The sequence below is a fragment of the Canis lupus genome, chromosome 11 (genome assembly GCF_011100685.1).
Source record: "Canis lupus familiaris isolate Mischka breed German Shepherd chromosome 11, alternate assembly UU_Cfam_GSD_1.0, whole genome shotgun sequence".
In the NCBI taxonomy this organism is placed as follows: domain Eukaryota; kingdom Metazoa; phylum Chordata; class Mammalia; order Carnivora; family Canidae; genus Canis; species Canis lupus.
The window spans coordinates 20,827,482-20,854,831 of NC_049232.1; the positions used below are offsets into that span (position 1 = coordinate 20,827,482).

The 27,350-nt window shown below is 38.0% G+C and overlaps 1 protein-coding gene across 3 annotated transcripts in view; it reads left to right on the top strand.

The window, feature by feature from the left end:
- RAD50 (RAD50 double strand break repair protein) overlaps positions 1-27,350 on the top strand; it is a 230,072-nt gene that overhangs the window by 134,190 nt on the left and 68,532 nt on the right. For 2 of the 3 annotated variants that reach the window (XM_038552121.1, XM_038552122.1), the window contains 4 exons: positions 5,990-6,073; positions 21,403-21,554; positions 25,339-25,524; positions 25,879-26,083. In XM_038552121.1, the coding sequence (XP_038408049.1) occupies positions 21,487-21,554; positions 25,339-25,524; positions 25,879-26,083 (459 nt within the window). In that variant the 5' untranslated portion in view covers positions 5,990-6,073; positions 21,403-21,486. Of the gene's footprint in view, positions 1-4,240; positions 4,370-5,989; positions 6,074-21,402; positions 21,555-25,338; positions 25,525-25,878; positions 26,084-27,350 lie in introns of those variants that run through there. The other variant, XM_038552120.1, reaches the window with a different exon arrangement.

Consider the following 27,350-nt stretch of genomic DNA (forward strand, 5'->3'; position numbering starts at 1 on the left):
TTTCTTACACAGCAAGATAATGTCGCATCAAATATAATGAAATTAACAATGATAATTTTCTAGCATGTAATTTCTGGACTGCATTCAAATTTCCCTTTGTATCCCCCAAATTCCCTTCACATTTCTATGCACAAACAAGAATCCACCCCAGGACCATGTGTTGCTTTTTTTTTTTTTTTTAAGTCTTTTAGGGGCAGCTCAGGTCATGATCTCAGGGGTGTGAGTTTGAGCCCCACATTGGACTCTGTACTCAGTGCAGAGTCTGCTTAGTACTCTCTCTCACTCTCCCTCGGCTGCTCCTCTCTCTCCCTTTCTCTATAAAATAAATATTTTTTAAATAAATATTTTCTAAAAACTCTTTTAAAATCTGCAGCAGTCCTTCTTTTAATGATACTGACCTGAGAACCTGGACCAGTGTCTTATAACACACCCTTCCTTCCAGATTTGTCTTTTCTGTCCTTGTGGAATTAGTAACCTAATCCTAATGCCTGAGGCTAAGTGTAAAAGTGTGATTAGATCAGGTTCAAGTTGGGTAGCCTGGGTGGCTCAGCAATTTAGCGCCACCTTTGGCCCAGGGTGTGATTCTGGAGACCTGGAATCGAGTCTCGGGTCGGAGTCCCTGCATAGAGCCTGCTTCTCCCTCTGCCTCTCATGAATAAATAATTTTTTAAAAAAGATTAGATTCAAGTTAATTTTTAAAAACCAAACTGCATAGGAGATATTTGGTACTTCATGCCAAGATCACAGTAGAAGCATATAGTCAAGGGTATTGTCATAGGTTGCATGGCAACACGTGGTAGCTACACTTTCGGTGAGCCTAGCATACTGTATAAATTTGTTGAATCAATATATTGTACACGTGAAACTAATGTGCATGGTGAGTCAGCTACATTTGAAAAAAAATCACAGCAGGAGACATATAAAAAGACTGGTTGTCTCAATCATTGCTAATTTCTTATGTTGAGTCATAAAATTCCTTTTTAAAAAAAAAGATTTTATTTATTCATGAGAGACACAGAGAGAGGCAGAGACATAGGCAGAGGGAGAAGAAGGCTCCCCATAAGGAGTCCAAGGTGGTGCTTGATCCCGGATCCCAGGATCACACCCTGAGCCAAAAGCAGACGCTCAGGCATCACAAAAATTCTCATATAAAAGTGTGGGTCGGGGGCAGCCCGGGTGGTTCAGCGGTTTAGCGCCGCCTTCAGCCCGGCCGTGATCCTGGAGTCCCGGGATCGAGTCCCACATTGGGCTCCCTGCGTGGAGCCTGCTTCTCCCTCTGCCTGTGTCTCTGTCTCTGTCTCTCTCTCTGTGTCTCTCATGAATAAATAAAATCTTTAAAAAAAATTTTTTTAAGTGTGGGTCGGGACACCTGGGCGGCTCAGTGGTTGAGCGTCTGCCTTGGCTCAGGGTGTGATGCTGGAGTCCTGGGATCAAGTCCCACATCCGGCTCCCTTCATGGAGCCTGCTTCTCCCTCTGCCTGTGTCTCTGCCTCTCTGTGTGTGTCTCTCATGAATAAATACAATCTTTAAAAAAAAAGTGTGGGTAAGGGGCACCTGGGTGGCTGAGTGGTTGAGCGTCTGGCTTTGGCTCAAGTCGTGGTCCTGGGGTCCTGAGATCCTGGGATTGAGTCCAGCATCAGGCTCCCTACAGGGAGCCTGCCTCTCTGTGTCTCTTATGAATAAATAAAATCTTTTTTTTTAAATAAAAGTGTGTATAATTACATTTTTGGGCTCTACTCTTATTGCTGCCAGAAAAATATAGATCTTCATCCACCTGAAACTTAGAGTGGTAATTTGTAGATACAGATTTGCTTTTTTTCTTCCTATTGATATCCAAGTATCTAAGCAATGCAAATGCTGTGCAGAAAAAAAATGGCCTTGCTGGTTTACAACTATTTACATTTGTCAAAAGTCATGGAACTGTACTCTGTAAAAGGGAGACATTTACTGTATGTAAATAATATTTAAATAAACTGACTTTTAAAATGGGCTCTTATCTTTTCTCATTTTTAAAATTACATTTAGCTTGTTACATAAAGCACTACTGTATAATTTCAATCTGCTGTGTTCCATTAGTTACTTAAAATATATGATTTTTGATGCTTTCCTGTTTCTTTCTTGGTACATCAAGAGAGTACTCACTGGCTTTCCTCACTTGCATCCTTTGACTTGAATTTTTTAGTTTATGTATTAAGTCCTGCAAATGACTGATTTTAAGTGGAGAGCATTTTCTACATTTTTCTGGATCAATAATCGAAAGTTTTTGCTTTGATTTTTATGTCTTCCACTACTGTTTTGTAATAGCTGTATTTTTTCTATAGGTTCTTGCATGTGATAGCCGTCTGTAAATTGGGTTCCAAAAAGCAATATTCAGTCATTTTTTTTGTTCCCCTTATTTTACTTAAAAATTTTTACTATATAAAATGGTGGACATATGTAATACATACAACTTGTTGACTTCCAAGGTAAATATACACCAGTGAAACCATCACTACAGTCAATGCCATTGGTTTATCCATTACTTGAAAAATTTCCTCCCACTTTCCTTATTTTTAATTTTTTTGTGATAAGAACACTTATCACTGGGACCCCTGGGTGGCTCAATGGTTGAGCCTCTGCCTTTGGCTCAGGACCTGATCCTGCCGTCCCAGCATGGAGTCCTGCATGGGGCTCCTGGCAGGGGGCCTGCTTCTCCCTCTGCCTGTGTCTCTGCCTCTCTCTCTCTCTGTGTGTGTCTCTCATGAATAAATAAATAAAATCTTGGGATCCCTGGGTGGCGCAGCAGTTTGGCGCCTGCCTTTGGCCCAGGGCGCGATCCTGGAGACCCGGGATCGAATCCCACATCAGGCTCCCAGTGCATGGAGCCTGCTTCTCCCTCTGCCTGTGTCTCTGCCTCTCTCTCTCTCTCTCTCTCTGTGTGACTATCATAAATAAATAAAAATTAAAAAAATATATTTAAAAAAATAAATAAATAAAACCTTAAAAAAAAAGACCAAAAGTTTGAGAACTGCTGTTGTAGATCAAAAGCCAAATGCTGTTATAAAACTATAAAATACTTGCAAATATGATGTGAAGGAAATCCATTCCTCTAAGTACCACTATAAGAAGAGACACCTTTAAGAGACTGAGTTATGCAAGATGAATTATGAAACATCGTGTACCATAATGCCTGTAGTTAACCATACTATAGTGCATAACAATACTATATCATATACTTAAAATTTTGCTAAGAGGGTAGATCTTGCGATTTTTTTTTAAATTATTCATTCATGAGAAACACACAGAGAGAGGCAGAGACACCGGCAGAGGGAGAAGCAGGCTCCATGCAGGGAGCCTGATGCGGGGCGCGATCTCAGCACCCGGATTCCGACCTGAGCCAAAGGCAGATGCTCAACCGCTGAGCCACCCAGGCGTCCCTCAAACCTTTGGTCTTAAACTCCTACACTCTTAAAAATTATTCAGGATTCCCAAAGAGGTTTGATGTGAGTTACAACTGTCAATATTTACTCAATTGAAAATTAAAATTGAGATTCTTTTTTTAAGCACAAGAAATACACGAGCACGCATCCTATTAGCCATCAGTGCGATGGCGTCACCATACGTCAGATGCGTACATTAGCGAAACAAACCGAACAGGGTCAGAAGATAGTTTTGACATTAGCCGACACCGCACTCCCTTCCATTCCAGGGGTTCCAGAATCGTACTCTGATAACCGCCGTTTGTCACAAAGGTTCGCCGTCCTCACAGCTAGCGCTCATTAAGGCTGCCCGGCAGCGTTGAGCACCGCGCGGCCACCAGCACACCCTCAGGGCAGACCCGTTCCCGGAAGCCAGAGCTGCGCGCGCACCGCGAGCCTCCGACTTCCCGGCGTGCCCCGGGCCTGCAGCGTAAATGCACGCCTGTCGTGGCGTCGCACGTGACCCGCGGGCCGGCCGCGGCGGGAATCCGTGAGTGCTCCCTTGTGCGGGGTCCCGAGGGTCTGTCTTTTGCGTCTACGCGGGCACCCCCGGCCCGGCCCCCGCCCCCGCCCCCTCCCTCGCCAGTCAAGCGGGAAGGAAGCCGGTGTGGGAGGAAGCGTTCCAGCCAGAGCCTTCGCTCCTCCCTGGAGCCTCCCAGTTCGGAGACTCGCAAGTCCCCACGGCCCGGCTCGTCGTGCTCCGGCTTCACCCCTAAGTCTCGGTGGGCCGCGCCTCTAGGTCCCGAGGTCCCCCCGTGTTGAGAAAAGAACCATTTGCAAACATGTCCCGGATCGAAAAGATGAGCATTTTGGGCGTGCGGAGTTTTGGAATAGAGGACAAAGATAAGCAAATTATCACTTTTTTCAGCCCCCTCACAATTTTGGTTGGACCCAACGGGGCGGGGAAGACGGTAAGTTCTCCGTAGCCGCCTTCAGTTTACCGTCCGCCACACCTTGCGAAATCTAGAGGGTAAAATGTCTGGGGAGCCCAACAGTAGTAAGGATGAAAGGCGAGGCGTCCCTATGGCTCAGCTCTTGGGGCCCCAGGAAGTGTGTGGGCCTGCGGCTGGCGCCCCGGGCCCTGGGCGTGGCCCGGTGTGGACGGTGGGCCTCGGCGCCCCTGGGAGGGGACCAGTCCCAGCCTCGTGAGGGTGTCCGGGCTTGTTGGGAGGACAAGGTTTACAGCGAGTTTTCATTCCTGCACGAAGCTGTAGTCTGCATTGATTTTTTGTTTGTTTGTTTTGTTTTTTTAAATACACTTTCCTTGCTCCCAAAACATAGCATTCATTTCCTGGCAGTTGTCCCATTATAGGAATTTCTTAAAAAATTACAAAATACGATGGGCATAGGAACTTCGTAGACGAGTTTCTGAGTATGCCGACTGTGTAAGCATAATAAATGGGAAAATAAATGACTTAAAAGTGAAACTGATGCTGTGGGGCCTACTTACATTGGATAACTGTTGTTAGGATGCTCTTACCCAGTCAGAATAGAAAATTGGAGCACAGCTTACTGATTTTGGCTTTTTGAGGACCAGGGAATATTTAGAAATTTGAGTTGGACCCCGGAGTGGCATGCAGGTACTAGAAAAGTATAGCCAAGAGGCTGTCTGCTCTTTAAGGGTGGCTTGAGAAAAAGCAGGGCGTTGTCTGTATAACAGAGAAGACTAAACGTAGCAAAAAACATACAGAAAGAGGTTTCGTGTTGAGCATTGAATGCCAGTCTTTTATCTACTTTTGCTTGTGTGGAAAAGTTACTTATTGTGTACATAGAATTAAGTGCATAGTGTTTATAAATACTAGCTATCCAAATACATATAATCTATGTGATCGGGCAAGGGTGACCCAGAGGCATAGCGCTTTAGTTTTCTCATAAAATGGAGTTAAAAGAGTTTTCTACAACCTAAGACTAATGTGAAAATTAAGTGGTTAATGTATGTAAAGGTGGGTGGTGAGTAAAATACAAGGCACATAGTGAGGCCTGTGTAACCATTAGCCATTTTTTAAAATTTTACTTTAAAAAATTTTGGCTTTATTAGAGTGTGATTGATATATAAAATTTTAAGATATTTAAAGGGTATATTAAGGTGACTTAATATGCCATACATACTGGCATATGTATGGAAATACATAGGATCCCTCCTCTCCAGTTAACACATCTATTACCTCTTTTTCTTCTATTTCTTTTTTTGGAAGAATATTTACATTTTTTTACCATCAGCAAATTTCATTTATATAATATGGTGTTATCAGCTATGGTAACCATATTTTACATTAGCTATTGTTATTAAAGGATTTTAATTGGAAATAGAAGATTTTAACAGTAACTTCTTATTTTAGTATACCTTTTTAATTAGCTTTTCAATGCAGTTATTCTTTAACACCTAATCATATCTATATTACAAGTTTCATAATATCAAATTTTTTCTGACATATCTCTTATAGTCTGTGGTTAATGTTTTTATAACGAATTAACATTTTATGATAAACTTCTCTGATTCTCAAAGCTAATATAAATTTCTGTTTTTTTAGACCATCATTGAATGTCTAAAATACATTTGTACTGGCGATTTTCCTCCTGGAACCAAAGGAAATACATTTGTTCATGATCCCAAGGTAATGGTGCTAGTGAACTTCAGTATTTTTATGGTTATAAAATGATAAGACTTATTGTAGAAAACCTGGCAAAAAGTATAAAGAGATATGAAAGTCCACACAGTCTTAGGACCCAGTGACAACCACTGTTAACATTTTCATGTATTTTATTCTGTACATACAGTCTTACATAGCTAAAGTCATACCCTAATTTTGTATTCTGATATTCTTTCCCCACTTAACATTATCATAAGGTCCCATGTCATTAAAGAATAAATTAAATTCTTAACCTAAGTATTTGGCATATTGGTGCTGCTTTTATTCTTTATACTTTTTGTATGTCTGAAATATTTTCTACCTAAAATATGTAGCCTATTATGAACATTTTTTTTTAAAGATTTTATGTATTTATTCATGAGAGACAGAGAGAGAGTCAGAGACACAGGCAGAGGGAGAATCAGGCTCTCTGCAGGGAGCCTGATGCGGGACCCTATCTCAGGAACCCGGGATCATGAGCTGAGCCAAAGGCAGATGCTCAACCACTGAGCCACCCAGGCACCCCATATTATGAACATATTAAATAGTTGCATAATTTTCTTACATTTAGATTGCTTTTGGTTTTCCATTAAAATGTGCCATAATTTAAAATCTTTGTGTACGAATCTTTGAATTATAGTGTTTATACCATTACTAAGTGTAAAGGACATAGAATTTTCTATAGTACGTATTTTGGCTTATAGGTTTCTCTTGTTTTATATGTATGTTGGGTTCATTTGCCTCCCTCTGTTACCTGCCAGTCCCCCTTAATAGTTCATTGTATATTTCTCCCAGACCTTTTTTTGATATTTATAAAAACACATTTGTGGATATAAATACACTGAAACATAAATATTTCAAAACACCAGTAGCACTTTATACTATTGTGTGAGTCAAATTTTTAGTAACATACTGTGCATATATTAATATATATACATGCTTTTATTACATTGGTCTTAATAAAATTAATTACTAATCCACTGAGTTTATTTTATTTTATTTTTTTAAAAATGTTTTTTTATTTTTTCATGATAGGCACACAGTGAGAGAGAGAGAGGCAGAGACACAGGCAGAGGGAGAAGCAGGCTCCATGCACCGGGAGCCTGACGTGGGATTCGATCCCGGATCTCCAGGATCGCGCCCTGGGCCAAAGGCAGGCGCCAAACCTCTGCGCCACCCAGGGATCCCTCCACTGAGTTTATATTCTATAGTTTATTCAGTTGACCCTCTGTTGATGTTCATTTAAGGTGTTGCCACTTTAATGTGACTAAAGGTAACTGTAATTATTAAAGTATTTATAACCTTTTCTCTGAGATAGTAAAATCATTTAGTACACTGAATGAGCCCTCTCTGCAGTGACTTTTCGTACCTCTCTCCTTAAATCTGCAATTTCTCCTCAGTCAACGATCTTGTCTTGTAATTTATTGAAAAATTGGGAGGAATCAGATAAAAAGTACCTCATTTTCCACATTTTCCAATCTTCAGATCTTCCAAAATACCCTTCACCTGTATTGGTACTATGTTTTCTCTTGCATTAAGGGTAAATTGTTTACTGTTTGTTTTTTTTTTTTAAAGATTTATTTATTTATTTATTCATGATAGAGAGAGAGAGAGAGAGAGAGAGAGGCAGAGACACAGAAGAAGGGAGAAGCAGGCTCCATGTCGGGAGCCCGACGCGGGACTCGTTCCCGGGACTCCAGGATCGCGCCGCGGGCCAAAGGCAGGCGCTAAACCGCTGAGCCACCCAGGGATCCCCAACATTTTCTCTCTTTATAGGATCATGCATATGACCATGCTCTGGTAGCTAAAATCTACAGACAAAAAACTCTCTCTCTCTTTACTCCAGATCATCCTCTGGCTACTACTTCTATTCAAATTTATAGCTCAGTTCACTAGAGTTGTATGTACTCATCATCTTCACTTTATTGCTTCCCATTTTGTCTCCAGCCTGCTCTGGTCAGATTTTCTTCTTTCTTCCTCTCACTAAAATTGCTGTTACAAGGCTGCTGACAGTCTTCATATTGCCAGATCAAGTTGTCATTTTGTAATTCTCAGTAACTTCTCAGAAGATTTGATATAGCTTTTTATTCCCTTTTTAACATTGCTCTTGGCTTCCAGGTGCCATTATCTTATACCTTCTTTTTCACTAGCCATATTTTAGTCTCCTTTGCTAAGGGTATTTTTGCCTTACTCTTCTTGGGTGATCTCATTCATTCTCATGGCTTTAAGTACTGGTTATGTGCAGATTATTCCTGATTTGTATATTTAGCTCAAACTTCTTTCCTGAACTCTAGATATATATATCCAACTGTTTTGATATTTAAGGGGTATCTCTTTAACATTTTTATAACAGAACTCATGGTTCCCTGTTCCCCTATTCCTTTCCATGTCTAGTCCTGCCTCCATCCTCTCCCAATTTAATAAATGATATCACCATCCATACATTTGCTCATGCCAAAACCTGTGTGTCATGCTTTGATTGATTCCTTCGTCTCTCTCTGTTGCCAGTTCAGAAGCAGTTCTTGGCTAGCCTTCTCAAATATGTCCATAGATACTTAACCTGGCGAGGAACATACCATGATCATAAGGTGGTTCTCCTAGGGTAAGGCTCATCGATTGCACTAAATATGTCTAGAATTTGCCCCTTTATTCCATCTTCAATGCTCCTTTCCCAGTCCAAGTTACCTTCCTCTTTCCTTTGAGTTACTCTAATAGTCTTCAAATTTCTTTTTCTGCCATCATTCTTGAAGTTCTCTTTTTCCACACAGCAGCCAGAGTTACCTTTTAAATATTCGTTGATTCTAGATGGAATGAGTCGTTCACAATCTGTAGGAGTTAACATTCCAGTTCCTGAAGTAGGCGCATGCTTGATGTGTTCAAGGAATCACAAGGAGGAACAAAATGGCGAGGGGAACCACTGGTAGAAAACTAAATCAGAAAGGACTAGGTTCTGCAAGCCTTAGGGTTCTGTTCTCATTTAAATAGGAATCTTTTGGTAGAAATGACACAGGATAAGGGTATGGTGTGTATTTTAAAGCAGTCTGGCAGCTGAGAGAAGACTGTAGGTGGTAAGGGTCAACAGAGGGGAGGCCTAGTAAAGGAGATTTTGTGATAATCCAGGTGAGATATATCCAGGTGAGATACCACCTTTTGATTAAGGTGGTAATGTTAGAAATGTTGAAAAATGCTTAAGTTGCATTTTAAAAATAGTACTGATAGCTGAGTTAATGATCTGGATAATTCCAACCTTTTTGACTTGAAAAACTGGGTAAAGTAGTGTTGACATTTATCATAATGAGGAAACTCTGGAAAAGGAAATTTGGGTGGCTCTGGTTTAAATGTGTAAATTTGGGATGTGTGTTAGATATCTAAAATGTCCAGTAGGCAAATAGAAGTAGGTCCAGGGGAGAGTTTCAAGCTAGAGAGAGAAAACTAGGAATCATTGATGGATACAGTTAGTTACATGTAGGTAGTTTGAAAGCCTGATGGGATCACGTAAGGAGTGAATACAGAGAAGAGATGGAAGATCTTAATCTAAAGCACATTAGCATGTAGAAATAGGGACAAGGAAGAGGCACCAGCAAAAGAGGCTAAAAGAATAAGTGGTAAAGTGGGGAAAACTGGGAGAGTGGGGTCTTGGAAGACAAAAATATGAAGTGTTAACAAAAAGGGAGACATCAGCTGAGTCAATTATGTTGATAGCCCAAGCCAGGAAGGTTGGGCTCTTTGGAGGCCATTGATCATCTTGACCAAACCAGAGGAGATAAAAAAGCAAAACACGGAATTGTTTTATGAGTTTGCTTTGAGTAGAAAGAAGGAATTAGTTGAAAGGTTTGCAGGATTAAGGAGAGTTTTGTTGGCAGTTTTTCTTGTTTTGTTGTGTCTTGTTATTTTTGTCGTTCTTCTGGATGTTTCTAAGTTGATTGATGCTCTAGCATCTCTGACAATTTCAGTCTATCACCCATTCCTCCTTCCAAATGCTTGCTTCTTTCTAGAGCTATTTTTCTTAGCTGTCTGCTCATGTCTTCCGTCTGGTTCTTCTGGCCTTGGTTGTCTAGCTTTGCTTACTGCCTGCTTATCAACTACTATGATTTCCCAGTTTTGAGCTTCCACCCACACTATTTTGTTCATCGGTGCTTCTCCCTTGAGTCACTGACACTCGCTGTTATGGAAGGAATCCGTTTCCTTACCCGAATTGCCCAAATCCCCTCAATTTCCTAACCTGCTGTGTTTTTATCATTTCAGTTCGTCTTACATATTCAGCTTCTCTTGTCTTTTCTTTTCCTTTCTTTAATTCCCTCCCCCCCATACTTCATCCTGTCTACCATGTCTAAAACACCTGAGTTTTTCAGCTACTTCTGACCAATCTTTCTTAACTGTCTTCAGTTATTTGTCTCTTCTTAGGAACTTTGATTTCCATATTGCTCCATTTGCCTACCTTCCCCCCCTTCTCCTCTACTTCTTTCAAACTTTTGACTACCTCAGTCCCTCCCATTCATTCTCTACCTTGTTCGCATCTCAATTGACCTGAACCCTCAGAAGCTCAACTCTCTCTTGTCTGCGTCTCATCAGCTTTGTTTTGCTTCTGGTTGATACTGTAAATTAACCACATGCTTATTTCTGCAGCAGTTTCTTTATCACATGTTGCTCCCATATTTGTGTTTTTAAGCACTATAGAATTTAAGCCATGGATAAATATGGGATAAAGTCTATAAATGGGATAGACCATTTGTAGACTGGTAGAAATGACCCTGGATAGAGGGAAGAAAATGAGTGCAGAAGAAGGGATAATTGCAGAGTTAAATTCTTGAGTAGACAAGGATAGGATCCATTGCTTGACTGAAGGAGTTAATAGGAGTATACATTGTTTATCCATTGTAAGAGGATGGCAGACAGAGCATATAATTATATTTGGTGGTGAGAGAATAAATCAGTTGTCTTTGGATTGTTTCTATATTTTCAGTGGAAAAAATAAATGGAATCATTGACTGAGTGTGGGAGAAGGGGTTTATAGAGGCTTGGGAAAAGTATAAGGTAGTTTTTAGCTCAGAGGTAAGGTGAGGGGAGTGTTAACAGGGTTGCATGATGGTGTCATTGGTTCACTTGAGGTTTGTGGGTGAAAGTTTGTAAGAAGACTAGTCATCATGGTTGTGTTTCTTTTGTCTAGTTCAGTGGCTCAGTGGTAAGCCCTGAGCAAGTTGGAAAGTTGGATTTCATCAAGCACTGAGTAAATTGGAGAGTAGAATTTAATACATTGCCTGGTAAATACAGTGAAGACCGTGAGAAGCAAGGAATTGACTATATTCTTAATATATTTACTTATTTGATCAATCTCCGTGTTTGTAATGAATCTCCCATCACTATCAGTAGGGCTCCCAACACCCCATTCCGGACTGATGCTACCCTGTGTGAAGTCCCTCCTCACTCTGCTTAGGCTCTAACTCCTCAGGCTGGCCCCATCACATGCTTGGTTGCCCATCCTGCTGTGATTTCCCATGCAAGACCACCTTCTCATTCCCCTCAAGTGGACATCTTACCCTGCTCAGTCTCTGATCATCTCTCGTAGGGATGCCCTCTCTAATCTGGGATTTGAATTACCCCAGCAAACTTTCCCTCTCATGGATTCCCTCCTTAACATTGTCAGGCTCTGAATTTCCACATTATGTCTTCCTTGTGAGCTGGCTCCTCCCTTCTCATGGACGCCCTTGTCACCCTGTTTGAACTCTGACGCCCTTGGACTGTTGAAGCCCTTAGGCAGGCTGTCTCCCCCTGTGGACACCCTTCTCAGCCTACACAGTTACCCTGCTCTAGGCTGAGTTGCCATGTCCCCGCACCTTCAACCAGCATGAACACATACTTTCCTCTACCCCATTTAATGATTTTCCAACTAGAAAGGGAAGGGGTTAAAATATTTTATTGTTTTATTCTTTTGGACAGAAATTGTTCTAAAGTGTAGTATTTATTTTTTTGCCTTAAAAAAATCTAAATTGCTCCTTTTGAAGAGATTCTACCTCAGTATGCTTGCCAACAATACTGTGATTAAAATGTTACAAGATACCTTTTGCTTCAGTTCTACTTAATAATTTGATACTTGCCAGATAGCTAAGTCCTAGAAAGGTAGGTGCCATGGAGAATGAATGTTTATTTGGCCTGCTGGTATACCGGGCATGTTGTAAACCAATTAAACTAAAACAATTTTCTAGTACATAGATGCATAATTCCTTTAACTACTGTGGATTGAGACCTTAGCAACTACTTTCCTTGAGCTAAATGATAGCATCAAGCCCCATGTCTTTCAAAGCTGAATATCAACATCTGGCCATTTCCTCACTGAGATATTTATATTCTAAGAGGCAGCTCTTTTTTCTCCCTTTTTTTTAAGTTTTGTGTTTAGGTATATTTGACATACAGTGTTATATTAGTTTCAGATGCACAACATAGTAATTTCAACAGTTCTATACATTGCACAGTGCTCACCACTATAACTCTAGATAACATCTGTCTTCATACTAAAATGTTATTGCAGTATTATTGACCTCATTCTATGGTGTACTTTTCATCTCTGTGACTAACTTATAACTGGATATTTGTACCTCTTAATCCTCTTGATCTATTTCACCCATTCCCCTACCTGCCTCCCATCTGGCAACTACCAGTTCCCAATATTTATGTCTGTTTCTGATTTTTTGTTTTGTTTTTTAGATTCCAAGTGAAATCATACAATAATTGTCTTTCTCTGACTTATTTCACATGTAATATTCTCTAGATCCATCCGTGTTATTGCAGATGGCGAGATCTCATTCTTTTTTTATGGTTGAGTAATATTCCATTATATGTATATACTACATCTTTATCCATTCGTCTATAGATGCACACTTTGGTTGCTTTCATCTCTTGGCTCTTGTAAATATGTTGCAATAAACAAGGCTAGCATTATTGTCTTTTCAAATTATGTTTTCATTTTGGGGGGATAAATACCCCTTAGTGAAATTACTAGATCATACAGTATTTTTTTTTTTTAAGATTTTATTTATTTACTCATGAGAGACACAGAGAGAGAGAGAGGCAGAAACAGGCAGAGGGAGAGGCAGACTCCATGCAGGAAACCCGATGTGGGACTCGATCCCAGGACTCCAGAGTCACGCCCTAAGCCAAAGGCAGATGCTCAACTGCTGAGCCACGCAGGCATCCCTAGTATTCCTATTGTTTTGTATTTAAGGAACCTCCCCATACCATTTTCCACAATGATTGCACCAGTTTACATTTCTACCAACAGTACACATGGGTTCGTTTTTCTCCATATCCTCACCAACACATCATTTCTTGTCTTTTTGATACTAGCCTTCAGACTCGAGTGAAGTGATATCTCGTTGTGATTTTGATTTGCATTTCCCTAATAATGAGTAATGCCAAGCATTTTTCATGTGTCTTTTGGCCATCTGTATGTCTTTGGGAAAATATCTCTCTTTAGTTCCTCTGCCTATTTTTAATCCAATTATTTGGGTTTTTTTGGTGTTGAGTTGTATGAGTTCTTGATATATTTTGAATACTAACCTCTTATCAGATAAATCATTTGGAAGTATTTTCTACCATTCAGTAGCTTGCTTTTTTGTTTTTGTTTTTTTGATGGTTTACTTGCCTTTACAGAAGTTTTTTATTTTGATATAATCCCATTAATTTATTTTGGCTTTTCTTTCCTTTGCCTGAGGAGATATGTTCATAAATATGTTACTAGGGCTGATGTCCACTATGTTTTCTTTTAGGAGTTTTATGGCTTCACATCTCACCTTTAGGTCTTTGGTGTTTTTTGAGTTTACTTTTGAATATGGTAAAAGAAGGTGGTCCAGTGTCATAGCAAATGAAATGGTCCAGTTTTCCCAGCACGATTTATTGATGAAACTGTCTTTTCCATATTGTATATTCTTGTCTCCTTTGTTGTAGATTAATTGACCATATAAACATGGGTTTAGGGATCCCTGGGTGGCGCAGCAGTTTGGCGCCTGCCTTTGGCCCAGGGCGCGACCCTGGAGACCCGGGATCGAATCCCACGTCGGGCTCCCGGTGCATGGAGCCTGCTTCTCCCTCTGCCTGTGTCTCTGCCTCTCTCTCTCTCTCTCTGTGTGACTATCATAAATAAATAAAAATTTTAAAAAAATAAATAAATAAACATGGGTTTATTTCTGGGTTCTTTATTCTGTTGATCTGTGTGTCTTTTTATGCCAGTACCATCCTGTTTGATTACTGCAGCTTTTTATTTTTATTTTATTTTATTTATTTATTTTTACTGCAGCTTTTTAGTATTTCTTGAAATTTTGGATTGTGATCCCTCCAGCTTTGTTCTTTCCAAGATTGCTTTTGCTTTTCAGGGTCTTCTGTGTGTGGTTCTATACAAATTTTAGGATTACTTGTTCTTCTGTGAAAAATTTTGTTGGTATTTTGATGGGAATTGCATTGAATCTTTAGATTGTTTTGGATAGTATGGGCATTTTAACATTATTCCAATCCATGAACATGGCATATTTTCCCATTTGTTTGTATCATCTTCAATTTCTTTCATCATTGTCTTACAGTTTTAAGAGTATAGATCTTTCACCTTGGTTAAATTTATTCCTGGGTATCTTTTTGGTGTGATTGTAAAAGGGATTGTTTTCCTAATTTTTCTTTCCACTATTTTGTTATTAATGTATAGAAATGTAGTGGATTTCTGTATATTAATTTTGAATCCTACAACTTCTGGGCAGCCAGTCCTCAACTTTACCTCCTTACCTCCGTCCTTAATGCTAAAGCTCTTATCAGGCTATCTTTCTGTTTCTCCTGGATTACTCCCTACCCCCTGTCTTGCCTCCGCCCAATTTGTTTATCCTGAAGGCAGAGTAATTAGTCTAAGATGCATATCTACTACATGTGTTTCCCTTGGATTAAACCTCTCAGTGACTTTCTGTTGCCTTAAGTACAAAGCATTTTAACAAAACATTTGTTTTCTGTCTTTATTCCTCCTTCCCCTACTTCTACACCATACTTTTCTGAAATTACTTAAACTATTCAGTTACTCAGATCTTTTCATCTAACTCCTGCCCATCTGTCAGTTTAAAACATTCACTTCCTTTAGAAAATCTTCCCAGAACTCTCCCAGGTAGATTAGGAGAGTTCCCTACTTTGTGTTCCCAGACCATTCTGTTTGTCTCTTAAGATGATGTTTAACACACCTTTTTCTACTCTTCTCTTTAACCTGTTTTCCATACTTCAAAGGAAAAAGTGTCCTTCATTTTAAACCAAAACAGCACACAGAAACTACAAGTGCTTAATAAATTTGAGCCTAGTCACTTTTTGAATAATTTGATGAATTAATATCAAAGTTAGACTTAGGCCAAAAACTTATTAAAAGGCCAGCAAAAGGTAGTCTGTGATTCAAACAAAAAAGCAAGATTCAGGACTTGTGTTTGGTTACAGTAGAATAGTAAGTATTATGCCTTTGCTTCCAAGATAAACAACTGTAAAACTGGAACACAAAATTGAAGCAACAGTTTTTAGGTATTGGACAACAGATGCTGCAGGGCTCTGATCTTCAGAAAAGAGAAATATATGATGTGACTGTACATTCACTCTAGCTTTCTACATGTGGGATTAGAACCCCAAAGAGAAAAACTAGGTAGATGAAACAAAGGTAGAAGTGTGGGTTTGCTGAGGTGGCTGTAAATTGTGGGAAAAATATAGGAATAGGGTTGCTTTACAGAAATGGGTACCATAAATCTGTGTAAGGGACTGTTGAATCTTTGGCCAGTTACTAAGCTACATATGTCCAGGACAGGATTTAGTGAGGGCTTGCAGAGAACAACTACTAGGGTAGAGGAGTGGGATTGTGAGCTGAATGGATAATCTAGAGGTTACTCACTGTTGGGTGGCATTTGAGTTCTGATATGCTAGAGTAGGGAGGTCTTGTGGAACCCCCCTACCATTCTTCTGAGACCTCAGAAGGGCCATCCAAACAAATCCTAAAATAAACTTTGACAGAATCAAGATGTGTTTGTGATAAATTAACTGCCTGCTAAAACAAAACCCAGCTCTTTTTAAAGGAAGCTGACACAGTCCAAAGTCTTAAGTGTAGCATCTACAGGGCCTAAGAGTCTAAGATGTAATAAAAAAGAAATTAGTGGATATATAAAGAAGCAAATGTGATCCATAACTAGAAGGAAAACTATACATAGAAACAGATCTGGAGGTGACAGCTTTTGGGATTAGCAGACAAAGATACATAAATTCATCAGTTTAAAGGGAAAGGTGGTTATGTGTATAGAGAACTATCGGTAGAGAAATAAAAGTAAAAATGACCCAAGGAGTTTGACACATCAGAGCATAAACATACTTACATTATATATTATATTCAAACTGCTGAAAACCAAAGATAAAAAGAAAATTTTAGCAGACTGAAGATAAAGTAAAACATTATGCAGAGGAGAAAAATAATGACGACAGACTTGTCATCAAAAACCATCCAGGCCAGAGTTAAGTGATACCTTCAAAGTGCTGGAGAATAAAATTCAGTTTAAAATTCTATATCCAGCAGCAATAGCATTTAAATATTAAAGAGGAAATGGAGTACATTTTCAGATTTTTTTTAAGGTTTTATTTATTCACGAGAGACAGAGAGGTGGGGACATAGGCAGAGGGAGAAGCAGGCTGCTTGCAGGGAGCCCGATGTGGGACTTGATCCTGGACCCTAGGATCATGCCTGAGCTGAAGGCAGATGCTCAACCGCTGAGTCACCCAGCTGTCCCCATTTTCAGATTTTATAAAGCTGGGAGATAGGTGATATCTTCAAAGTGCTGGAGAGTAACATTCAGTTTAAAATCCTATATCCAGCAGAAATATCCTTCAAGAATAAAAGAGGAAATGGAGTACATTTTCAGTTTTTTTTTTAATGTTTTTTTTTAATTTTTATTTATTTATGATAGTCACAGAGAGAGAGAGAGGCAGAGACACAGGCAGAGGGAGAAGCAGGCTCCATGCACTGGGAGCCCGACGTGGGATTCGATCCCGGGTCTCCAGGATCGCGCCCTGGGCCAAAGGCAGGCGCTAAACCGCTGCGCCACCCAGGGATCCCAGATTTTTTTTTTTTTAAGAAATGACAATTATGTGTCATCAACACACTTGTACCACAAGAAATGTTAAAGGAGTTTTTTGAGGTTAAGGGGAAATGATACTAAATTAGTCTCAGAGTAAAGAATGCTCTAGATCCCCCTTTACAATCTTGAAAAACAAAAGTTCGAAAGAAACTTCAAAAAACTTAACTGCATGCCTGACCAAAGTTCAATACTCACTAAAGGAGTAAAACAAAATTCTTTATTCAACAATGTAAAATTCACAGTAAAAAATTACCTGCCATGCAGAGAGACAGAGGGAACCCATAACCAGGAGAAAATTCAGTTGTAGAATCAGATAAAAAATGAAAGAGATGATAGAATTAGCAGATACCCTTAGAACATTATTACAAATCTTATAAATGTGTAGAAAGATGAAAAGGAAAACGTAATGATGAAAAATTGCAAGATGAAACAAAAAAGACCCAAATAAAACAAAAGGAATAACAGTGTTTTTAAATAAAGTACAGATAGGTTAAAAGTAAACAGCTGGAAAAAAATACTAAAATATGCCAACAATAAGAAAGCTGAAGTGGCTATATTAATATTAGACAGTATACTTCAGAAACCGTAACATTACCGGTGTAAAAAGAGACATTTTATGATCATGAAGGGTTCAGTTCATCAAGAGGATACAACAATTCTGGGATCCCTGGGTGGCGCAGCGGTTTGGCGCCCGCCTTTGGCCCAGGGCGCAATCCTGGAGACCCGGGATCGAATCCCACGTCGGGCTCCCGGTGCATGGAGCCTGCTTCTCCTTCTGCCTGTGTCTCTGCCTCTCTCACTCTCTCTCTCTCTCTCTCTCTGTGACTATCATAAATAAATTAAAAAAAAAAATTTTAAAAAAAAATTTAAAAAAATAAAAATAAAAAAAAAAAAAAGAGGATACAACAATTCTAAATGTAAAGCTTTAATATGGAAGATACAAAAATCTATGAAACGAAAAGGAGAAATAAATATACAACTGTATTTGTAGATCTCAACACCCTTCATGGTAGAGAAAAGGAAAGGGAGGCAAAATATCAGTAAAGATATGGACAATTTTAACATTTTTAACCAAATAAACCTAGGTGACATTTGTTAAGACGTTCCACCAGTGAACAATAGAATTTACATTATTTTCAAGAACACATGGAACATTCACAAATATTCTGGACCATAAACAAGTGTTAATAATTTGTAAGGATTGAAGTCATACAAACCAGTATTCTCTGACCACATTAGAATTAAACTAGAAATCAGTAACAAAAATAACTGGAAAATCCCTAATATTTGAAAATTAAGTAGCACACTTCTAAATAACCCTTGGATTAAAAGAGCACAAGAGAAATTAGAAAAGACTTTAAATAAAAACATAAGAGAAGAATTTGTGGGATGTAGCTAAATAATGCTTAGAAATTTATAGAATCAAGTGTTTATATTATAAAAAATATCTAAATTAAAAACCTGAGAGCTTCTATCTTAAGCTTGAAAAAGATGAACTAATTAAACTCAAAATAGGCAAAAGGGGGAATTAAATTAAGAGCAAAAATAAGTGAAGAATGCAAAGACAACAGAGAAAACCAGTAAAACCAGAAGCTAGTTCTTTTTTTTTTAAAAAAAAAGGCCAATAAAATTAATAAACCTTTAAGCAGTGTGATCAAGAAAAAGAAGACAGAAATTATCAGTATTGAGGCACCTGGGTGGCTCAGTGGTTGAGCGTCTGTCTGCCTTTGGCTCGGAGTGATCCTGTGGTCCTGGGATTGGGTCCTGCATCTGGCGCTCCTTGGGGAGCCTTCTTATCCCTCTGCATGTCTCTGCCCTTCTGTGTCTCTCATGAATAAATAAATAAAATCTTTAAAAAAAGAAATTACCGTATTAGTAAAAGAGGCAATGTCACCACAAATCATACAGACATTGTGTAGATAATAAGGCACTGTTGTTAGCAACTTTATGCCAATAAATTCAACTTACATGAAATGGACAAATTCTTTTAAGGACACCAGCTACTAAAGGTAACCCAAGAAAAAATACACCTACTGAAGAAATTGATAGTTAAAACCTCATGATGAGAACTTTAAACCCTGATAATTTCACTGAATTCTACCAAACATTTTAGAAAGAAATAATGTCAGTTCTACGCAAAGTCTTTCAGAAAAGAGAGGCAGAGGAAATATGTCCCAGCTCGTTTTACGAGGCTAGCATTACCCTCATACCAAAACCAGACAGACATTATAGGAAAACAAACCACAGATACCTCTGACGAACAAAAATGTAAAAATCCATAGGAAAATGTTAGCAAATTCATCAATATGCAAGTAGAGATAATACACCATGAATAAGTTGAGTTTATCTCAGGAATGCAAGGTTTAACATTCGAAAACTGATCAGTGTAATTTGCCACATTAACAGGATAAAGGAGAAAAATCATATGAACATCAATAAATACAAAAACATCTAAATTTGTGGGATGCCTGGGTGGCTCAGTCACTTGAACATCCAACTCTTGGTTTCTGCTAAGGTCGTCATGATCTCATGAGTCCTGAGATCTAGCCCCACGGTGGACTCTCTGCTCAGCAGGGAATCTGCTCGAAGACTATCTCCTGCTCCTCCCTCCACTTGTGCCTGCTCTTATGCTCTCTCTCTCTCTCTCAAAAAATCTTTCAAAACAAAACAAAAAAAATTCAGTGTTCATGGTAAAAACTCAGCACCTTCCTTCATTCCTAATTAATTCAATACGAAAGCCAGTTGGTGAAGCCAAGGGAGGAAGGCATCCACAGATGTTAACTATGGCAACCTGGTTGGAAATTAGAGTCCAGGTGTGGAATGTAGGAATCTACAGTGATATTTTTTATTTTATTTTATTTTATTTATTTATTTTATTTATTTATGATAGTCACACAGAGAGAGAGAGAGAGAGGCAGAGACACAGGCAGAGGGAGAAGCAGGCTCCATGCCGGGAGCCCGACGTAGGATTCGATCCCGGGTCTCCAGGATCACGCCCTGGGCCAAAGGCAGGCGCCAAACCGCTGCGCCACCCAGGGATCCCTACAGTGATATTTTTTAAATGAAAGTAAATAATGGGGGAAAAGACAAAACCCTTTATAGTATAGTAGAATCTTAATGAATAAATGTAGGAGAAATAATGGAACTGGAAAATAACTAATTGATCCCTATCATAGAACTAGTTCATTCAGGTAAGAAACATTAATAGGTGCTAAAAGTTGTGGAAGAAAGTTTGATGAGGTATGAGATATTAATATGGTCTCAATATATCTCTCCTCCAAATATTTATTAATAGCAAAGTATTAAAAAAAAACTTTTATGAGAGAAGTGTGGCAGATACCACCATTATCCCAGTAGTGGGATAAATTGAAATCATGGTCCCATTAGACAAGATACAATGAAAGGAACACACATCACTTCTGTAATATTCCTGCCAAAGTTGCATAATCTGATTCTAGTCATGAGGAAATATTAGACAAACCAAATTTTGGGAGATAGTCCATAAAATAATGTTTTGTAATTTTCAAAGTAATCAATCAGGAAAGTCAAGGAAAATCTGAGGAATTGTCCCTGACTGAAAGAAACTAGAGGCATGACAACAATATGTAATTCTGAATAGTATATAATACAGTGTATTATTCTGACCTGGATTCTTTTGTTTTAAAGGACATATTTGGAACAATCAGCAAAACCTAAATAGAATCTGGGGACCATATGGTAGTAGTACGTCACTAAATTTCCTGATTTTTAGATTTGAAAGTATCCCTATTTTATTAGGAAATATTGATGGGACATCAGATCAGCAACTTAATCTCAAGTGGTTCAGAGAGTAGTTTTGTATACTGTTTTTTTTTTACTTTTTGTAAGCTTGTGTATGTTTTAAAAAATCTTTTGGAAAACACTTTTGATATTTAAGAAGGTAAGATTTATTTATTTGAAAAATCTACATATTTGATCTAATACTGAATAACAGAAAATAAACAATTTTAGTAAATCAATTAAAGACTATTCTTCTCCTCTTCTATATTGAATAGCATATAGAATGTCACTTATTTTGGACATTTTTCTTTTTTGTCCTCATTTTTGATAAGATTTCTTGTGCCTTTTTTTTTTTTTTTTCTTGTGCCTTTTATTTTAGAACTAACATTCTGATACTAAGGTAGCATAATTTTTCTCCATTTACCTTCAAAGGTTGCTCAAGAAACAGATGTTAGAGCCCAGATTCGTCTGCGGTTTCGTGATGTCAATGGAGAACTTATAGCTGTGCAGAGAGCTATGGTGTGTACTCAGAAAAGCAAAAAGACGGAATTTAAAACCCTGGAAGGAGTCATTACTAGAACAAAGTAGGTGTTTATTTTATATTTGAATATCTGTTCATTTTCAGTCTTTTAGGTTCAAGGAACCTAATGGGTTTTTCTCTATTATTTTGGGGGGCATATTAATTTTTTTAAAGACTTTATTTTTTAGAGCAATTTTAGGTTCTCAGCAAAACTGAGCAGAAAGTAGAGTTCCTGAGTACTCTCTGCCCCTACACACATAGGGCTTCATCCACTATGAACATTTGTTGTTCTATCTACTTATCAGTTAAACAGAATGATCCCATAAATGATTTAGTGGTAATGCTACATTCCTTTGAGTAATTTATGAACAGTTGCTCAATTAAAGGTGCACAATCACTCAAGTATAGATTGAATAGAAAATGGTAGTATTAGGAGTGCGTGAGATGAGAAGCATAACAAATAAGAAAGAGATAGGGATCCCTGGGTGGCGCAGCGGTTTGGCGCCTGCCTTTGGCCCGGGGCGCGATCCTGGAGACCCGGGATCGAATCCCGCATCGGGCTCCCGGTGCTTGGAGCCTGCTTCTCCCTCTGCCTGTGTCTCTGCCTCTCTCTCTCTCTCCGTGTGACTATCATGAATAAATAAATTTAAAAAAAAAAAAAAAAAAAAGAAGAAAGAGATCATCTATCTCTTTCAACTCTTTGTTAGAGGCAGGTATTATCTTGTAATGGGTTTGGATTTTGGAATTAGCCTCCCCTGGCTTCAAGGCTTTATCCTTGTTGAGCAGATTACTTAACTGTCACCTTACCACTTCCTTTTACTTGTTTATTTATTTGTCCAACTACTGAAATAATTCCATTCATTAATAACATTTAGCACCTGTTATATGCTAGAGGCAGTATATTAGCTAATGGCTTCTCCAGCAGATTTGTTTTGATGGCATTTAAACACAGATCTCTCCCACACTCCTGGGATTTCATTCCACTCCAGTTACTGTCTCTTCTTCCCCTTTACAGCCAGTCTTCTCAGGAAGAGTTGTTGATACTCACTGTCTCCATTTCTTTTCTTCCTTCTTACTCGTCCAGCCCCATTCCTCTACTGAAACAGCTCCAACTAAGGTCACAGGTACCCTCAGTGTTAATTAGGATAATGCTATTGCTTTACAAAACAGATCACATAGAAGCCTGTGTTTGTTTCACTTATAAAAGAGGGATTCAAAAAAAAAAAAAAAAAAAAGAGGGATTCATTATTACTGTATTTATTTTATTTTATTTATTTTATTTTATTTTATTTTTTTATTTTATTTTTTATTTTATTTTTTATTTTATTTTATTTTATTTATTTTATTTATTTTATTTTATTTATTTTATTTTATTTATTTTATTTTATTTTATTTTATGATAGTCACAGAGAGAGAGAGAGAGAGGCAGAGACATAGGCAGAGGGAGAAGCAGGCTCCATGCACCGGGAGCCCGACGTGGGATTCGATCCCGGGTCTCCAGGGTCGCGCCCTGGGCCAAAGGCAGGCGCCAAACCGCTGCACCATCCAGGGATCCCCTACTATATATATATATATTTTTTTTTTTTTTTTTTTTACTGTATATATTTTAGAAAGTTGTTTTAAGGTTTGAGCTAATACATATAAAATGTTTAATAGGTAATAGGAGCTTATGTATTAGTTTCCCATCTGCAAATAAATTACAAATTTGATGGTTTAAAACAATACACCTTCATTATCTTACATTTCTGTAATTTATGAGTCCAAATTGGGTCTCATCGGCTTAAAATCAAGATGTTAGGAGGGCTGTGTTCCTTTTTGGAGGTTGAGGGAAAACCTATTTCCATGCCCTGTCTTTTACAGTCTACCCACTGGATTCCTTGGCTCATGGCCTTCCTTCACCTTTCAAAGTCAGCAATAGTCGGCAGAGTTCCCATCACTCTGACCTCTTCTTCTGCCTCCCTCTCCCCTTTCAGGACCCTTGTGATTGTGTTGGCCCACCAAGATAATTCAGGGTGATCCATCTATTTAGGGTCCTGATGATAAGCACCTTAACTCCATCTGTATCATTATTCTGCCATGTAACCCAACAAGTTCACAAATTCCAGGGATTAGAACATAAATATCTCTGAAGGGCCATTGTTCTGTGCACTCTAATTCAGTAAATGGTAGCTGTTAATAACTTCTTGAAAATTTTTAATAGACTTCCATGATGTGACACTGTTTTCTCTTTATCTTCTTCATGGCCACATCCTACTCAGCCAATAAAGGTAGGAGTTCAACAGGCTGTCCTAGATCCTCTCCTATTTTTGCTCTATATTTTCTTCCTAGTTAATCTCATTCTTATCCATTACTCAAATTACTGTGTATTTATAGGTGACTCAGAGATTTAGGTCTCCAGACGTTTGTTTTTAGACCCATGTATGCAGCTGTCTTTCTCATGTTTTACCTGTTCTTTCAAAGACACCTCAGTTTCAACATGTTAAAAACCAAGTCTTTCTCCTTGGTGCCTTCTAACAAACCTCCCACACCCTGATATTCTTACAGTGCTCTTCATCATAGCCAATGGCACCCCTATCCATACAGTGACAACAAACCAATAACCTCTATCTTGACACTTCTTTGCCCTCTATATTCAGTTCATTACCAGGTCCTGTGAATTTAACCTAAAGGTCTGTTGAATCTTTCTTTCCATCTGTGCAGTGTCCATTCGATTTCAAGCTACCATCATCTTTCCCTGGTCTAATGTGATAATCTCCTTTTTTAAAAATATTTTATTCATTTATTCATGAGAATACACAGAGAGGAGAGAGAGAGAGAGGCAGAGACACAGGCAGAGGGAGAAGCAGGCTCCATGCAGGGAGCCCGACGTGGGACTCGATATCGGGTCTCCAGGATCAGGCCCTGGGCTAAAGGCGGTGCTAAACCGCTGACCCACTGGGCTACCCAGATAACCTCTTGATCTGTGTCCATTCAATCCCCCAATAAAACATTCTCAGTGTATTTGGTGTAGTGTTTTCAAAATGCATATTGGAATATATAAATGACAATAAACACAGACACTGCTTCTGCCCTCCTAATCTAGTTATTAACAGATACTGAACAGAAGATAGGAAAGAAAATGTTGAATTTGTCCTTCTGATGAAAGGTATTGAGAGATCTCTTGGAATTGAAGGGCATGGAAGCTCCTGGCCCTAGGTATAATGATGTAGGGAGCTCATCTTTTAAAAGACCCTAAAGAAAAAAAATAAAAGACCCTAAAGACACTTCTCTGTTGGATTTATTTGTCTCTGTCACCTTAGAAGTTGAGGTCTACTGATTAAGAATCCTCCTTGGATTTGCTTAGGTGAGTATCACTAAAGTTTGTTCTCTTTTCACAGCGTGTCTGTTACTGAACAGTCCTTATCTAAACAACATAGTCTTCACATGTTTTTATTGGCACCATTGCCTGTCTACTATGGACCATCATGTTTTGTTTTATTCTTTTAAGCCTCTTATTTCTCTTATTTTCAAGTTCTGGAGATGTAAGGTAGTTTTCTCTGTTTACCATCTATAAATATTTTAAATTATCATATTTAAAAGTACAGACATGTAAAAAATCAATTTCTGGCATCTTTTCCTGTCCTGCCCTGTTTTACCTCCTTTTCATAATGGAACTGCTGATCATTTAAGAGTTAAACTTTTTACCCTGAGGAATATTGTAATGGGATGAATGAGGGGACTTTTATTTTTTTCTTCTTCTTTTTTTTTTTAAAACAAGTACAGCATAAAGGATTGATTAAACAGTTAAATAAGTACAAATGGAGGGGTTCTTTTATTTTACATAAATTCTCAATTTTTGTTTTCTGTAGGCATGGTGAGAAGGTCAGTCTCAGCTCTAAGTGTGCAGAAATTGACCGAGAGATGATAAGTTCTCTTGGTGTTTCCAAGTCTGTGCTAAATAATGTCATTTTTTGTCACCAAGAAGACTCTAATTGGCCTTTAAGTGAGGGAAAGGCCCTGAAGCAAAAATTTGATGAGATTTTTTCAGCAACAAGGTTTGTAACCTTTAATGAGACTTTATAACCCATTAAAATATTGAGCAATGATATAATTTGGATGCTTCTTTTTTTAAAAGAGAAAAAGTTTTAAAAGTAAAATGTCATCAGTTATTATCTGTCATCCAGTAGTAACCAGTGGGCCTATTTCCTTTCTGTTTACTTTCTGCACATCTCTCTTGATCTGGCTAATAATTTTTATATAACTTTTTCATTTACCATTATATCATAAGCATTTTGTAAGTTACTAATAACTCTGTAAATGTTATCTTAACAACTGTGTAATATTCCATCATTTGAATCTACTGTAATTGCCTTGTACAGAAGTTTGATTTTTATTTAATATCTCCAAAGGTACATTAAAGCCTTGGAAACACTTCGGCAGGTACGTCAGACACAAGGTCAGAAAGTAAAAGAATGTCAAACAGAATTAAAATATTTGAAGCAAAATAAGGAAAAAGCTTGTGAGATACGTGATCAGATTACTAGTAAGGAAGCCCAGTTAACATCATCAAAGGAAATTGTCAAATCCTATGAGAACGAACTTGATCCATTGAAGGTAATTTGATTTCTTATATAATAAGAAAGTAAAAAAAAAAAGAAAGTAACCTTTTATCGTGGTAGCACCCCTAAAGCACTTTATATAAATTTTAATATATATATTTCTTGAAAAAATTATCAGACACTATATAAAGTTATGGTTAATATCTTAGGTGTGTAATAGATGGTTAGTGTTAGAATTGCCCAAAGAGCTTGGATTTGAGAGTAGAAGGAATGGTACCGTCATACTAAGTTACTAATGTAGATGTTTAGTAATTGAATAATGACCCCACTTTACACATTTTTATATTCTTTTTTTTTTTTATTGGAGTTCAGTTTGCCACCATGTAGCATATCACCCAGTGCTTATCACCCAGTCGCCCCATCCCCTCACCCACCTCCCCTTCCACATTTCTATATTCTTAAGGAGATTTTTTTTTAATTGACACATCTTTCCAGGGAATTTTTGTAATTTTCAGGATGTTCTTAACATTGTACAGAATTTGGAATTGATGCATAACATGTTGATAATATTTGCATATGAGTTCAGCTTTCTAAACTTCTGTGGTTTATAAGAAAGGCTATAAAGACCATAAATAAAAATGCTGATTTCCTAAACATTTATTGAGTGTTTCCTGTGTGTGAAGGATATACATGGTATATGGTGCTTAGGGCTACAGGTACAAGAACTACTACAGGTACAAGAACTACAAGATTTTTTTAAAAATCATTTAAAGGTTACTGATCTGGCTTTTTAAACTTGTCTCCAAATACTGGTATAGATTTTTAAAGATTTTTTATTTGTCTATTTTAAAAGGTTTTTATTGTAATCATCTGGTTCTCATCATGACAAAAATATTCCTTAATCCCCATCATCTATTTCACCCATCCTCTCACCCATGTACACTCTGATAACCATTAATTCTTTATAGTTAAGAGTTTGTTTCTAGAGGTTTGTCTTTTTCCTTTTTTTTTTTTTTTTTTTTTGCTTTTGCTCATTTGTTTTGTTTCTTAAACTCCACATGAGTGAAATCAAATCAGTCTTTCTCTAATTTATTTCACTTGGCATTATACTTTCTAGTTCCATCCATATTGTTGCAAATAGCAAGAATTCATCAGTTTTTTTGGCTATTTAATATTCCACTGTTTTATACATCACATCTTTAACCATTCATCGGTTGATGGACATTTGGGCTGCTTCCATATTTTGGTTGTTGTAAATAATGCTGCTACAAACATAGGGGTGCATGTCTCCCTTTGAATTAGTGTTCCTGTGTTCTTTGGGT